Source organism: Procambarus clarkii, chromosome 17 (genome assembly GCF_040958095.1).
Source record: "Procambarus clarkii isolate CNS0578487 chromosome 17, FALCON_Pclarkii_2.0, whole genome shotgun sequence".
In the NCBI taxonomy this organism is placed as follows: Eukaryota; Metazoa; Arthropoda; class Malacostraca; order Decapoda; family Cambaridae; genus Procambarus; species Procambarus clarkii.
In genome coordinates, this window is record NC_091166.1 from 27590963 (window position 1) to 27607180 (window position 16218).

A 16218-nucleotide genomic window follows, 5' to 3' on the forward strand; every position below is an offset into this window, starting at 1 on the left:
TGTTTTCTGTATCTACACATTATTATATTACCTCATGCTCCTTCACAATATAACCTTGTGGAAATGAATTCATATTCGGGATTTTGTGACAGGAATGTGATGATAACAGCAGTTCTGTTATTATCATAACGATGATAACATTTCGTTAGTCATAGCAAAATGAGTAGAATATTGGAGGCATTTTCTTGAATCATGTGATTGCTAGCATTGTCTGCTCATATCGTATGGCCCCATGCTGTGTTTGCTAGCATTGTCTGCTCATATCGTATGGCCCCATGCTGTGTTTGCTAGCATTGTCTGCTCATATCGTATGGCCCCATGCTGTGTTTGCTAGCATTGTCTGCTCATATCGTATGGCCCCATGCTGTGTTTTGATTTCATCACCACACCCACCAGAATTGCTTATTACTATATTTATTAATTAATTTATTTATTTATTTATTTATTTATTTATTTATTGTTCATTTATATACAAGAAGATACATTAGGTTGAGAGAGTACATACATAACATAGGTGTTTTTAATATTCTTGCAAAGCCATTAACACGTAGCGTTTCGGGCAGGTCGTTAACCCTTAGATAGCGGCTATGGAGAAATGTTCACACCTCCCTATGAAAAATATATAAATATAAAACTATAAGAAAAATAAGTGAATATTTATAGTTACACTGGGGGGAGGCGGTCTGCAAGGCTGTGCCTGGCACTTGTCAACGCCTGGTGCTCGACTTTGCTGACACTTCCTGATTTATTCTCTGATGCTTCACTGATTGTTTTATCACTTGTTTTTCTTTATTTACATCTACAGAGCTTTTATATACATATTTGCATCATACATGTAAAACCCATACATTAAGTGTTTAAATCATCACATGATTGACTGCATTACCCTAGTAACATTCATGACATTAACCGCATTTGTTCCATGAAATGGTAGCAGGATATTTTCATGGATCAAAGCAAATGCCGTTACATCCACATAGACCTATTATATCCATATTTGCATGATACACGTAAAACCCAGACAATATTTGTTAAATCTTCATATGATGATAACCGCCTTACTCTGTGACTCAACAGTTGACAATACCTGCTGTCTCTAAGGATATCAAACTAATAAAAGTGAAAGTACTAATAGGTACTTTGCAGCAGAATTTGAGTTCAACATAATATTGTAGTAAGATTTGAGTTTACCATAATAACTGCAACATAAATTGATGGGAGTGTTTACACTAATGGAGTTCCAAATCCCTTAAATACTAAAATTGGGGAAGTAGGTAACACAAACTACAGGTGAGTTTAAAGCACAAGGTACGAAACTATAAGGATGAAATTGGATACTTTTTGGTTTTACTTTTGAATAACGACTTTAATTTATTTTGAATAAATATTTTTAATTTGTTGGACAATTTATTAAAATTCATTACAGAGTGAGTTCCATAGACTGGGTCCTTTTTTTTACATGGGGTGTTTGCACAGATTTAGTTTGACTCTGTGGATATCAAAAAGATAATTATTTCTGGTGTAGTGATTATGGGGTCTATTACATCTATCAAGGAAGAGTTTCAGATCAGATTAGCATTTAGGAACAAGATTTTCTAAATATATATAGCACAAGAGAATGTGTGGAGTGTATGTTTAGCATGTTTAGGGATTTAAAGAGAGGGGCTGTGTGTTGTCTAAAGATAGTTTGTTATAGTTCTGATAGCAGGTTTTTACTGGGTGATGATGGGCTTTAGATAATTTGCAGTGGTTGAACCCGATGCATAGATACTGTGTGTTAAATAGGGATAGATTCTAGTGATTACTAGAGTACTCTAGTAATTAGACTGTGATTACTCTAGTAATATTTGATTGTGATTACTCTGTATTGAAAGAGGAGCATCAGAGGTAGCTTATTCCTAGATAACAGAGCCAGAGAGCATGGGGGGGGGGGGGGGGGGAAAGATCGTAATAAACTCTTGTTCGGCTTCAGTGGAAGCCTCATAATTCCTCGAGGGCGCAGTAGTACCCCAGGTTGCAACCTTTTTCCATATCGTGGTCAAGTTGTCTTGAGTGTGTGCCTGGGAACACCCTGCACATAGATTCCAACCCTAATCACGACCCCTACGGATTTTATCATTATTGCACAGAGAAATCACATTATCATGATGTAGAACATTTACCTGGGAGTGCTTTGTGCATAGGTTCGAATCCTTCTCATGACTCCTACTGATTTACTCATTATTATTATTATTATTATTATTATTATTATTATTATTATTATTATTATTATTATTATTATTATTATTATTATTATTATTATTATTATTAAAGTGAATTGCAATGCCACTTGCACTTTGCTATATTATGCTATAGTTGGCATAATGCAGTAGTTTTGCAAGTGGCGAGAATAAATGAAAATGTATCTGCAGTTAACTTTTTGTTTGGCATAATGTGATCATTGTGGCAGTGTGTGAGGAGGAGCTGAGCGTGGAAGGAGCCATGAATGACTGGTCATCCACTGTGGTGTGGCCGCTGGGAGCTAAGGTCAACGCCACCTGTCTCCAGGGTCACTATATCTTACCCGAAGGCAACCTCACCCAGACAGTAGAGTGTACGAGCCAAGGCTGGCGGAACGCGACGCCCTGTGAACCAGGTGAGAGAATCCTCTTGAACACTTTGAGAGACAGGAGAGGATAGCCTGTCAGACAATCTTCTTGTATACACACAGAAATCACAATAGCGTGATATATCGAATGAATAAATCCACAAGGGTTGCAATTCTTATCCATGTCGTGGCGCAGTCGATTAAGGTGCGTCTGGGATCTTCCTGGACGTAAGATCGAACTCTCATCACGGCACTTGTGGATTTATTCAATCTTCTTGTATATATAAGGAATGAGAGGTGATACCCTGTGGGACAGTCTCCTTGTACTACTAGCCAGAGAACAAGGAGACAAGAGGTACACATTGTTGTACGTGATCAATGTCTCTGCCAGCACGAAAGTTGACTATAGTTATGTTATCTTGAGTGGTTATATTTACATTGTAAATAATATAATTACTATTATTTTGTTTTTGCTTCATTATAATTATGGTCCAGCCAAAATTAGTTTGTCTGGGAGAAAATTTTGGGTGACATTACTCCTGTACAGTTCACTGCACAAGCCTCCTGTACCAGTTCACTGCACAACCCTCCTGTACCAGTTCACTGCACAACCCCCCTGTACCAGTTCACTGCACAACCCCCCTGTACCAGTTCACTACACAACCCTCCTGTACCAGTTCACTGCACAACCCTCATGTACCAGTTCACTGCACAACCCCCCTGTACCAGTTCACTGCACAACCCTCTTGTACCAGTTCACTGTACTGCTCTGTTGTTGCAGGTTGTACTGAGGAGCTTGCACTCGAGGCAGCCAATGGGTCCGCCATCTGGCAGTGGGAGACGAGGGTGTGGTCGTTGGATGAGAACCTCACAGCTTCCTGCAGTGACCAGTACCTCACACACAATGGCACCAACACCACTAACTTCACCTGTACGCCAACTGGCTGGCTTATTCTCGCGCCCTGTCTTAGAGGTAAACTGTAAATTGCCCTTTATCTCTCTTAATCTCGTACAAGTTATGTGCTTTATACCACAATTGTGTGTGTGTGTAGTTACCAAAGTGTTGTTAACGGATGGGAGCTACGCTCGTGGTGTCCCGTCTTCCCAGTACACTCTGTTGTATAACACTTTGAAACTACTGACGGTTTTGGCCTCCATCACTTTCTTACTTCATGTGTTCCAACTGTATACCACTCTGTTTGCAAAAAAGAAACTTCTAGCATTTGTTGCCACCTTCGTTTTCTTAGCTTGAAAGTTCTTGAGGTTTGACAAAGGTTTCAGCAATTCCTTTTTTAATTTGGTCGATTCCTGTTATTATTTTGTAAGTGGTCATCATATTGTCATGTTTTCTTCTATCTTCTAGCTTTGGCATATCTAATGTCTCTAGCCTCTCTTCATAACTCTTTTTTATCAGTTCTGGAAGCCATTAAGTAACATGCCCTTTGCACTTTTTTCAGTTTATTAATGTGCTTCTTGAGATATGGACACCGTACAACTGTGGCCTGTTCCAATTTTGGTCTCACAAAGGTCATGAACAGTTTCTTTAGTATTTCACCATTCATGTAATTAAAAGCAGTTCTGAAGTTGGAAAGTGCAGCATTTGCTCCTCGCATACTGCTCTTTGTGTTCCTCTGGTGATAGTCTACTACTCAGAACCACCCCTGGATCTCGTTTTTGTTAGAAATTATTTAATTCCTTTCCACATAATACGTAGGTTGTGGGTGGTCTATTTTGTCCTATTCCATAACATAGCATTTATTCACATTGAACCTCATTTGCCACAGGGTGCTCCAAGCACTTACTTTATCTAGATCAATTTGAAGAGCATGACAATTGTCTACATTTCCTATCTTCCTCAGTATCTTAGCATCATTCATGTCATGGGTTGTGTCTTAGTTTGTGTGACATAGAGTCCTGTCAAGAACTTGGTGGTGATGGACCTTTAAATGTTGTCTAGGGGAACAGATAATTTTACTCGAGCCTAGGGGAAAATCAAGGGGTAAGGAAAAACGCCCTAGTACAAAGATACAAGTATATATGTATAAGACACACGCTATTACATATTTGAAATGTTATTCCTTACAACAGAAGGACAATTAATATAACCCCAAGTGGGCTCTGGCTACCCTATGGCTCACAATCCCAAACCTGGAACCTTGCACACAGCCACCATACCTATCAACCCAGTGACACACATATTTACACCTCTAGGAAACCTGGACTCTCGTAAACCATCTCCAAAGCCTGCATAATCCCAAATCCGAATCCTAACCCCTTCCAAGTGTTATATAGTCGTTATGGCTTGGCGCTTACTCCTGATACTTCAGGAGTAAGCGCATCCCCTTGCATCCCTGTTTACATACAAAGGAAGGCTTATCTGACTGTGCGGGGGAGAAAACCCCCTCAAATAGCAAGGACTGGTCATCTGCGTTCCATCTCCCCTCAAGCCAAGATGGCGTCCACCTCCCTTGCGTCATCGCTCCTTAATACTCTATTCTTTACATTTGCAATCAAATCATTTATTGACTTTATTTACCATATTCCCTATGCATGCTTTTTGATTGAGTCCATTTTTCCCTTACGTAGTTAGGATATTCCAGTTCACATTATTCCTAACAATCTCCAGCTGAGAAGGCACTACTTTGCTGGGCGGAGTATTACTGGTGACTCGCGGCCTCTCTGATATCAGCTGTAGATATTTTCCTATCAAACATTCTCCACTGTGTCCACCAACCTTTTATACTTGAAACTTACCTCCACAGCAGGTAAGGTTCGTAACAATGGGGCCTCATAGCCTGGTGGATAGCGCGCAGGACTCGTAATTCTGTGGCGTGGGTTCGATTCCCCCACGAGGCAGAAACAAATGGGCAAAGCTTCTTTCACCCTAAATGCCCCTGTTACCTAGCAGTAAATAGGTACCTGGGAGTAGTCAGCTGTCACGGGCTGCTTCCTGGGGTGTGGGTGTGTGGTGTGGAAAAAAAAGTAGTTAGTAAACAGTTGATTGACAGTTGAGAGGCGGGCCGAAAGAGCAAAGCTCAACCCCCGCAAACACAACTAGGTGAATACATTCCACAACGTTGTTCATGTAATGTTATATTTATTTTGGTAGATCATTTATTTAGACGATGAACATTACTGGTGCAAGATTTGAACCCTGCAGGACTCCACTAGTAACACTCTTCCCATCAGATACATTGTCTCTGATTACTGCGCTCATCTTTCTGTAAGGAAATTTGTCATCCATGTCAGAAGTCTCTGTCTCACCCCTCCAGCATGTTCCAGTTTCCAAAAAACTGCTTGTGTGGGACTGTCAAAAGCCTTTTTTAGGTCCAGATAGACAGTCAATCTAACCATCTCTTTCCTGTAGAATCTCTGTGGCTCTTTCATTAAAAATTAAGTAGATTTGTTATGTATGATCTTCCTGTTTGAAAACCATACTGTCTGTCTGTTAGTATAGTATTCTCCATGTGTTCTACCTATTTGGTTTTAACTATTTTTCAAATGGTTTGACTACCACGCTTGTTAATGATATGGGTCCATAATTTAGAGGGTTTTCTCCACTACCAATTTTGTAGATTGCAACTGTTTGCCTTTTTTCATATATCTGCTTCAGATTCCTGTGCACAAGGATGTATGGAATATAAACTAATTGAAGCATGAATTGAACTGAAGTAGCAAAAAAACGAATGCCGAAAACTACATGCTGTTATATGCTCGACATGGTTGCCATTCCTTTGAAGACATGTCCGGATGTGATCTCTCCCTTTCAGGGTGATCTCTCATTCTGATGTTATGCCACAAATTATATTTTAAATGTGTCCTTTATAACTAATGGATTGCTGTATTTGTTTAGGTCTGCAGGCCACAGTCGTGAAGCCAAAGGACCTGGTCGAACATTGCATGAATTGTGAAACAAATTCTTAGCACCTGAAATAGTAATGGAGAAGAATGTCGACTTTAGCAGTTAAAGGGTTATTCATAAATTTAGGATAAGCATTCTACTGAGATTTATAATAAAGATAATGTCTAAGATGTTTTAATGATAAAAAGCAAGCATCAGACTAATGACCTGTCTTTGTCTTGTTATACATCGCGCACATAATGTTACAACTGGATGGTGTAGTGTGTGAGGGAGAGCCAAGTGTTGACAACGGCAGCACCACCTGGGTGCCAGGGTTGTGGCTTGAGGGCCAGGAGGTAATGGCTCACTGTAACTCTCAATACCGCTTCCTAAACCAAGCCAGCTACCTCACTCTCGCCTGCACCAACACCGGCTGGCAGAACATCACTGGCTGCATCTTTTGTAAGTTGATCTTTCTGTATTATGATGCATTTACTGTACCTTGGAATAGTCCAATGTTAAAATTATAATACAAATATTGAACTTTTAAAGCAGTTTAGTGTAAAATATTCAATACCTTGTTCAATATATGGTATACAAAATAGTTTTAAGATTTTTTTATATGTTGTTGCTGTAATTTAATACTTTATATTATCTCATTTGATATAGTAAGCCATACAATTTTGCCTGAACATCACCACAGAAGTCAAGTCTGAAAATCACTTTTCATCATAGAATAGACCATTTACTACTTGTTAAGATAAGAAAACATGTTTGTCTTAAACATTAATTATTAATAATAATCAGTTTAACAATTTTTAATATTGAATATTATTCATATAACAATATAATAGTCATACAGTACATATAGCCAATATTTGAATATAATGTGATAATTATAGTTTAGTTACAAGATGTCTGCTCGTATAATAACAGACATTAAGAAGTAGAATTATTCATGTTCCAGACATTTTGATGTAAAGTAGCTTTCCTCAAAAGTTCTGGAGTATAATTGTGTTTACAACATTATGTCATGTCACTAATTCCATTTTTCCTTGCAGTTTTCACATGACTAATAATCCCATGGTAAGACTCCTTACTATGGAAGTCTTCTCTGGTGACAACGAAACCCTTCTCTTGATCCTTTCACTATCTTTCTTTACACTATGTTTTCCACCTTGTCTTGGGAGTCTTGGAAGGAGGGAGTGAACGTTTGGTGTGGAGGTGTAAATGCATGAATGATCCAATTCTTGGACTGCATGGCTTATGTTGTGAATGTGTTTCGGAGGTGTGGAAGGATGTGAATACTGGCCAATGGAAATACTATTTTGTGAGAGTTTGTAATGAATTGTTTATTTGAACAGTTGTTTTATTATCAAAATCTTTGAAAAATGTGTTTCATTTACCTGTACAAAATCACTAGTCATATATCATGACAGTCAGTTTAATTATAATATATAGTAGTAGGCATCCATTAGTCTCTGGAGACTATAGAGATGCGCTCTGGATGTCGGTCTGGAGTTGCCTCTCCAGGCCACAAAGCCAGGGTAGGTTGATACAAGGGAGAAGCTGTTACCAATGCAGCCGGCCCTCCTCTCCACGGCGCCGAAAGTCTCCAATGGAGAGGCTAATGCCAATACGATTGGTTCCAGTGCCATTGCAGGAACTGTCAGAACGAGGCTGAAGGCAACAACGAACTGCCCTAGGAGTTCCAGTTCCAGAGTTTAATTTGAAGTTGGTTAAAGTTGATTTGAAGTTGGCACAGGTACTCCAAACCCGGAGAACGTCGTGGTCGGGGACGGACAAGACCCACCCTCAGCAAGGGTATGAACGACCCCAGCCTCCTGAAGCAGAGCTTGGGCCGCACGAGCCCCGGGAGGTGGACTTCCGAGCCCAGATCCTACGGGTTCTGTACAGAGATCATCACAGCCGTCTTTCACCCGAGGCCGGCTTCATTCAAGACCATTTTTTTTATATTTTTATATTTTTTTTGTATTGGGGTACCACCTCTGGTTGTTTGTACGGACCCCATAAGCCTCGAAGAAGATGATATGCAGCATCCAGGAGAGCCTTGTTGGGCTCACTCGTGCCCAGGTACATACCATTTTCTCCTACCATCCCCTTATATATATGTATATATGGGGAAATTTATTGTACAAGATTACATGATTACAAATGTGTCCTTAAAACATACACAATACTACCAATACAAGTAAAATGAATAACACGACAATGCGAAAGATTGATAAATGTAACAAACAGCATACTGTATATATATATATATATATATATATATATATATATATATATATATATATATATATATATATATATATATGCGAACAAGCCTGAATGGTCCCCAGGACAATATGCAACTGAAAACTCACACCCCAGAAGTGACTCGAACCCATACTCCCAGAAGCAACGCAACTGGTATGTACAAGACGCCTTAATCCACTTGACCATCACGACCGGACTAATGAGGTGATAGCCGAGGCTATTTGAACCACCCCACCGCCGGCACTCGGATAGTAATCTTGGGCATAGCATTTTACCAAATCACCTCATTCTTTGGGGCACACGTGAGGAACACAAATGCGAACAAGCCTGAATGGTCCCCAGGACAATATGCAACTGAAAACTCACACCCCAGAAGTGACTCGAACCCATACTCCCAGAAGCAACGCAACTGGTATGTACAAGACGCCTTAATCCACTTGACCATCACGACCGGACTAATGAGGTGATAGCCGAGGCTATTTGAACCACCCCACCGCCGGCACTCGGATAGTAATCTTGGGCATAGCATTTTACCAAATCACCTCATTCTTTGGGGCACACGTGAGGAACACAAATGCGAACAAGCCTGAATGGTCCCCAGGACAATATGCAACTGAAAACTCACACCCCAGAAGTGACTCGAACCCATACTCCCAGAAGCAACGCAACTGGTATGTACAAGACGCCTTAATCCACTTGACCATCACGACCGGACTAATGAGGTGATAGCCGAGGCTATTTGAACCACCCCACCGCCGGCACTCGGATAGTAATCTTGGGCATAGCATTTTACCAAATCACCTCATTCTTTGGGGCACACGTGAGGAACACAAATGCGAACAAGCATAGCCTCGGCTATCACCTCATTAGTCCGGTCGTGATGGTCAAGTGGATTAAGGCGTCTTGTACATACCAGTTGCGTTGCTTCTGGGAGTATGGGTTCGAGTCACTTCTGGGGTGTGAGTTTTCAGTTGCATATTGTCCTGGGGACCATTCAGACTTGTTCGCATTTGTGTTCCTCACGTGTGCCCCAAAGAATGAGGTGATTTGGTAAAATGCTATGCCCAAGATTACTATCCAAGTGCCGGCGGAGGGGTGGTTCAAATAGCCTCGGCTATCACCTCATTAGTCCGGTCGTGATGGTCAAGTGGATTAAGGCGTCTTGTACATACCAGTTGCGTTGCTTCTGGGAGTATGGGTTCGAGTCACTTCTGGGGTGTGAGTTTTCAGTTGCATATTGTCCTGGGGACCATTCAGGCTTGTTCGCATTTGTGTTCCTCACGTGTGCCCCAAAGAATGAGGTGATTTGGTAAAATGCTATGCCCAAGATTACTATCCGAGTGCCGGCGGTGGGGTGGTTCAAATAGCCTCGGCTATCACCTCATTAGTCCGGTCGTGATGGTCAAGTGGATTAAGGCGTCTTGTACATACCAGTTGCGTTGCTTCTGGGAGTATGGGTTCGAGTCACTTCTGGGGTGTGAGTTTTCAGTTATATATATATATATATATATATATATATATATATATATATATATATATATATATATATATATATATATATATATATAACCTATATATATATATATATAGGTGTAGTGGGTTAAAGCATACTAGTTATGGCAGCTACTGGAAGGTAGTTGTGCTTTCTGGGTTCGAGTCCCACTGGTGGGTGTTGTCCAAAGATTGTTAATCTTCACTTGTGGTTTATGCAAGTATAGGATTATAAGCTGGACACGAGTTCTCTCACATTGACAGTGGCTTGACGAAAAATGCAGACTAACCCCACACTCATCTGGTGCCCTCGGGAAGTGGAGATATTTGAGATGTATATATATCTCGAAATCTCTACTTCTTTTGTAGGGTCTGATGGTGTAGTGGGTTAAAGCATACTAGTTATGGCAGCTACTGGAAGGTAGTTGTGCTTTCTGGGTTCGAGTCCCACTGGTGGGTGTTGTCCAAAGATTGTTAATCTTCACTTGTGGTTTATGCAAGTATAGGCTTATAAGCTGGACACGAGTTCTCTCACATTGACAGTGGCTTGACGAAAAATGCAGACTAACCCCACACTCATCTGGTGCCCTCGGGAAGTGGAGATATTTGAGATGTATATATATCTCGAAATCTCTACTTCTTTTGTAGGGTCTGATGGTGTAGTGGGTTAAAGCATACTAGTTATGGCATCTACTGGAAGGTAGTTGTGCTTTCTGGGTTCGAGTCCCACTGGTGGGTGTTGTCCAAAGATTGTTAATCTTCACTTGTGGTTTATGCAAGTATAGGCTTATAAGCTGGACACGAGTTCTCTCACATTGACAGTGGCTTGACGAAAAATGCAGACTAACCCCACACTCATCTGGTGCCCTCGGGAAGAGGAGATATTTGAGATGTATATATATCTCGAAATCTCTACTTCTTTTGTAGGGTCTGATGGTGTAGTGGGTTAAAGCATACTAGTTATGGCAGCTACTGGAAGGTAGTTGTGCTTTCTGGGTTCGAGTCCCACTGGTGGGTGTTGTCCAAAGATTGTTAATCTTCACTTGTTGTTTATGCAAGTATAGGCTCATAAGCTGGACACGAGTTCTCTCACATTGACAGTGGCTTGACGAAAAATGCAGACTAACCCCACACTCATCTGGTGCCCTCGGGAAGTGGAGATATTTGAGATGTATATATATCTCGAAATCTCTACTTCTTTTGTAGGGTCTGATGGTGTAGTGGGTTAAAGCATACTAGTTATGGCAGCTACTGGAAGGTAGTTGTGCTTTCTGGGTTCGAGTCCCACTGGTGGGTGTTGTCCAAAGATTGTTAATCTTCACTTGTGGTTTATGCAAGTATAGGCTTATAAGCTGGACACGAGTTCTCTCACATTGACAGTACGCTTGATGAAAAATGCAGACTAACCCCACACTCATCTGGTGCCCTCGGTAAGTGGAGGTATTTGAGATGTATATATATCTCGAAATCTCTACTTCTTTTGTAGGGTCTGATGGTGTAGTGGGTAAAAGCATACTAGTTATGGCAGCTACTGGAAGGTAGTTGTGCTTTCTGGGTTCGAGTCCCACTGGTGGGTGTTGTCCAAAGATTGTTAATCTTCACTTGTGGTTTATGCAAGTATAGGCTTATAAGCTGGACACGAGTTCTCTCACATTGACAGTGGCTTGACAAAAAATGCAGACTAACCCCACACTCATCTGGTGCATTCGTGAAGTGGAGATATTTGAGATGTATATATATCTCGAAATCTCTACTTCTTTTGTAGGGTCTGATGGTGTAGTGGGTTAAAGCATACTAGTTATGGCAGCTACTGGAAGGTAGTTGTGCTTTCTGGGTTCGAGTCCCACTGGTGGGTGTTGTCCAAAGATTGTTAATCTTCACTTGTGGTTTATGCAAGTATAGGCTTATAAGCTGGACACGAGTTCTCTCACATTGACAGTGGCTTGACGAAAAATGCAGACTAACCCCACACTCATCTGGTGCCCTCGGGAAGTGGAGATATTTGAGATGTATATATATCTCGAAATCTCTACTTCATTTGTAGGGTCTGATGGTGTAGTGGGTTAAAGCATATTAGTTATGGCAGCTACTGGAAGGTAGTTGTGCTTTCTGGGTTCGAGTCCCACTGGTGGGTGTTGTCCAAAGATTGTTAATCTTCACTTGTGGTTTATGCAAGTATAGGCTTATAAGCTGGACACGAGTTCTCTCACATTGACAGTGGCTTGACGAAAAATGCAGACTAACCCCACACTCATCTGGTGCCCTCGGGAAGTGGAGATATTTGAGATGTATATATATCTCGAAATCTCTACTTCTTTTGTAGGGTCTGATGGTGTAGTGGGTTAAAGCATACTAGTTATGGCAGCTACTGGAAGGTAGTTGTGCTTTCTGGGTTCGAGTCCCACTGGTGGGTGTTGTCCAAAGATTGTTAATCTTCACTTGTGGTTTATGCAAGTATAGGCTTATAAGCTGGACACGAGTTCTCTCACATTGACAGTGGCTTGACGAAAAATGCAGACTAACCCCACACTCATCTGGTGCCCTCGGGAAGTGGAGATATTTGAGATGTATATATATCTCGAAATCTCTACTTCTTTTGTAGGGTCTGATGGTGTAGTGGGTTAAAGCATACTAGTTATGGCAGCTACTGGAAGGTAGTTGTGCTTTCTGGGTTCGAGTCCCACTGGTGGGTGTTGTCCAAAGATTGTTAATCTTCACTTGTTGTTTATGCAAGTATAGGCTCATAAGCTGGACACGAGTTCTCTCACATTGACAGTGGCTTGACAAAAAATGCAGACTAACCCCACACTCATCTGGTGCCCTCGGGAAGTGGAGATATTTGAGATGTATATATATCTCGAAATCTCTACTTCTTTTGTAGGGTCTGATGGTGTAGTGGGTTAAAGCATACTAGTTATGGCAGCTACTGGAAGGTAGTTGTGGTTTCTGGGTTCGAGTCCCACTGGTGGGTGTTGTCCAAAGATTGTTAATCTTCACTTGTGGTTTATGCAAGTATAGGCTTATAAGCTGGACACGAGTTCTCTCACATTGACAGTACGCTTGATGAAAAATGCAGACTAACCCCACACTCATCTGGTGCCCTCGGTAAGTGGAGGTATTTGAGATGTATATATATCTCGAAATCTCTACTTCTTTTGTAGGGTCTGATGGTGTAGTGGGTAAAAGCATACTAGTTATGGCAGCTACTGGAAGGTAGTTGTGCTTTCTGGGTTCGAGTCCCACTGGTGGGTGTTGTCCAAAGATTGTTAATCTTCACTTGTGGTTTATGCAAGTATAGGCTTATAAGCTGGGCACGAGTTCTCTCACATTGACAGTGGCTTGACAAAAAATGCAGACTAACCCCACACTCATCTGGTGCATTCGTGAAGTGGAGATATTTGAGATGTATATATATCTCGAAATCTCTACTTCTTTTGTAGGGTCTGATGGTGTAGTGGGTTAAAGCATACTAGTTATGGCAGCTACTGGAAGGTAGTTGTGCTTTCTGGGTTCGAGTCCCACTGGTGGGTGTTGTCCAAAGATTGTTAATCTTCACTTGTGGTTTATGCAAGTATAGGCTTATAAGCTGGACACGAGTTCTCTCACATTGACAGTGGCTTGACGAAAAATGCAGACTAACCCCACACTCATCTGGTGCCCTCGGGAAGTGGAGATATTTGAGATGTATATATATCTCGAAATCTCTACTTCATTTGTAGGGTCTGATGGTGTAGTGGGTTAAAGCATATTAGTTATGGCAGCTACTGGAAGGTAGTTGTGCTTTCTGGGTTCGAGTCCCACTGGTGGGTGTTGTCCAAAGATTGTTAATCTTCACTTGTGGTTTATGCAAGTATAGGCTTATAAGCTGGACACGAGTTCTCTCACATTGACAGTGGCTTGACGAAAAATGCAGACTAACCCCACACTCATCTGGTGCCCTCGGGAAGTGGAGATATTTGAGATGTATATATATCTCGAAATCTCTACTTCTTTTGTAGGGTCTGATGGTGTAGTGGGTTAAAGCATACTAGTTATGGCAGCTACTGGAAGGTAGTTGTGCTTTCTGGGTTCGAGTCCCACTGGTGGGTGTTGTCCAAAGATTGTTAATCTTCACTTGTGGTTTATGCAAGTATAGGATTATAAGCTGGACACGAGTTCTCTCACATTGACAGTGGCTTGACGAAAAATGCAGACTAACCCCACACTCATCTGGTGCCCTCGGGAAGTGGAGATATTTGAGATGTATATATATCTCGAAATCTCTACTTCTTTTGTAGGGTCTGATGGTGTAGTGGGTTAAAGCATACTAGTTATGGCAGCTACTGGAAGGTAGTTGTGCTTTCTGGGTTCGAGTCCCACTGGTGGGTGTTGTCCAAAGATTGTTAATCTTCACTTGTGGTTTATGCAAGTATAGGCTCATAAGCTGGACACGAGTTCTCTCACATTGACAGTGGCTTGACAAAAAATGCAGACTAACCCCACACTCATCTGGTGCCCTCGGGAAGTGGAGATATTTGAGATGTATATATATCTCGAAATCTCTACTTCTTTTGTAGGGTCTGATGGTGTAGTGGGTTAAAGCATACTAGTTATGGCAGCTACTGGAAGGTAGTTGTGCTTTCTGGGTTCGAGTCCCACTGGTGGGTGTTGTCCAAAGATTGTTAATCTTCACTTGTGGTTTATGCAAGAATAGGCTTATAAGCTGGACACGAGTTCTCTCACATTGACAGTGGCTTGATGAAAAATGCAGACTAACCCCACACTCAACTGGTGCCCTCGGGAAGTGGAGATATTTGAGATGTATATATATCTCGAAATCTCTACTTCTTTTGTAGGGTCTGATGGTGTAGTGGGTAAAAGCATACTAGTTATGGCAGCTACTGGAAGGTAGTTGCGCTTTCTAAGTTCGAGTCCCACTGGTGGGTGTTGTCCAAAGATTGTTAATCTTCACTTGTGGTTTATGCAAGTATAGGCTTATAAGCTGGACACGAGTTCTCTCACATTGACAGTGGCTTGACGAAAAATGCAGACTAACCCCACACTCATCTGGTGCCCTCGGGAAGTGGAGATATTTGAGATGTATATATATCTCGAAATCTCTACTTCTTTTGTAGGGTCTGATGGTGTAGTGGGTTAAAGCATACTAGTTATGGCAGCTACTGGAAGGTAGTTGTGCTTTCTGGGTTCGAGTCCCACTGGTGTGTGTTGTCCAAAGATTGTTAATCTTCACTTGTGGTTTATGCAAGTATAGGCTTATAAGCTGGACACGAGTTCTCTCACATTGACAGTGGCTTGACGAAAAATGCAGACTAACCCCACACTCATCTGGTGCCCTCGGGAAGTGGAGATATTTGAGATGTATATATATCTCGAAATCTCTAATTCTTTTGTAGGGTCTGATGGTGTAGTGGGTTAAAGCATACTAGTTATGGCAGCTACTGGAAGGTAGTTGTGCTTTCTGGGTTCGAGTCCCACTGGTGGGTGTTGTCCAAAGATTGTTAATCTTCACTTGTAGTTTATGCAAGTATAGGCTTATAAGAAGGACACGAGTTCTCTCACATTGACAGTGGCTTGACGAAAAATGCAGACTAACCCCACAGTCATCTGGTGCCCTCGGGAAGTGGAGATATTTGAGATGTATATATATCTCGAAATCTCTACTTCTTTTGTAGGGTCTGATGGTGTAGTGGGTTAAAGCATACTAGTTATGGCAGCTACTGGAAGGTAGTTGTGCTTTCTGGGTTCGAGTCCCACTGGTGGGTGTTGTCCAAAGATGGTTAATCTTCACTTGTGGTTTATGCAAGTATAGGCTTATAAGCTGGACACGAGTTCTCTCACATTGACAGTGGCTTGACGAAAAATGCAGACTAACCCCACACTCATCTGGTGCCCTCGGGAAGTGGAGATATATGAGATGTATATATATCTCGAAATCTCTACTTCTTTTGTAGGGTCTGATGGTGTAGTGGGTTAAAGCATACTAGTTATGGCAGCTACTGGAAGGTAGTTGTGCTTTCTG

At 41.4% G+C, this 16218-nt stretch overlaps 1 protein-coding gene across 1 annotated transcript in view; it reads left to right on the plus strand.

Moving 5' to 3' along the window:
- The window catches only part of LOC138365600 (uncharacterized), a 245139-nt gene extending 238181 nt beyond the window's left edge, over positions 1-6958 (plus strand). Inside the window, exons 33-35 of the mRNA XM_069326077.1 lie at positions 2450-2635; positions 3369-3560; positions 6711-6958. Of these exons, the coding sequence (XP_069182178.1) occupies positions 2450-2635; positions 3369-3560; positions 6711-6958 (626 nt within the window). The remainder of the gene's footprint in view (positions 1-2449; positions 2636-3368; positions 3561-6710) is intronic.
- Positions 6959-16218: the final 9260 nt, after the last annotated feature.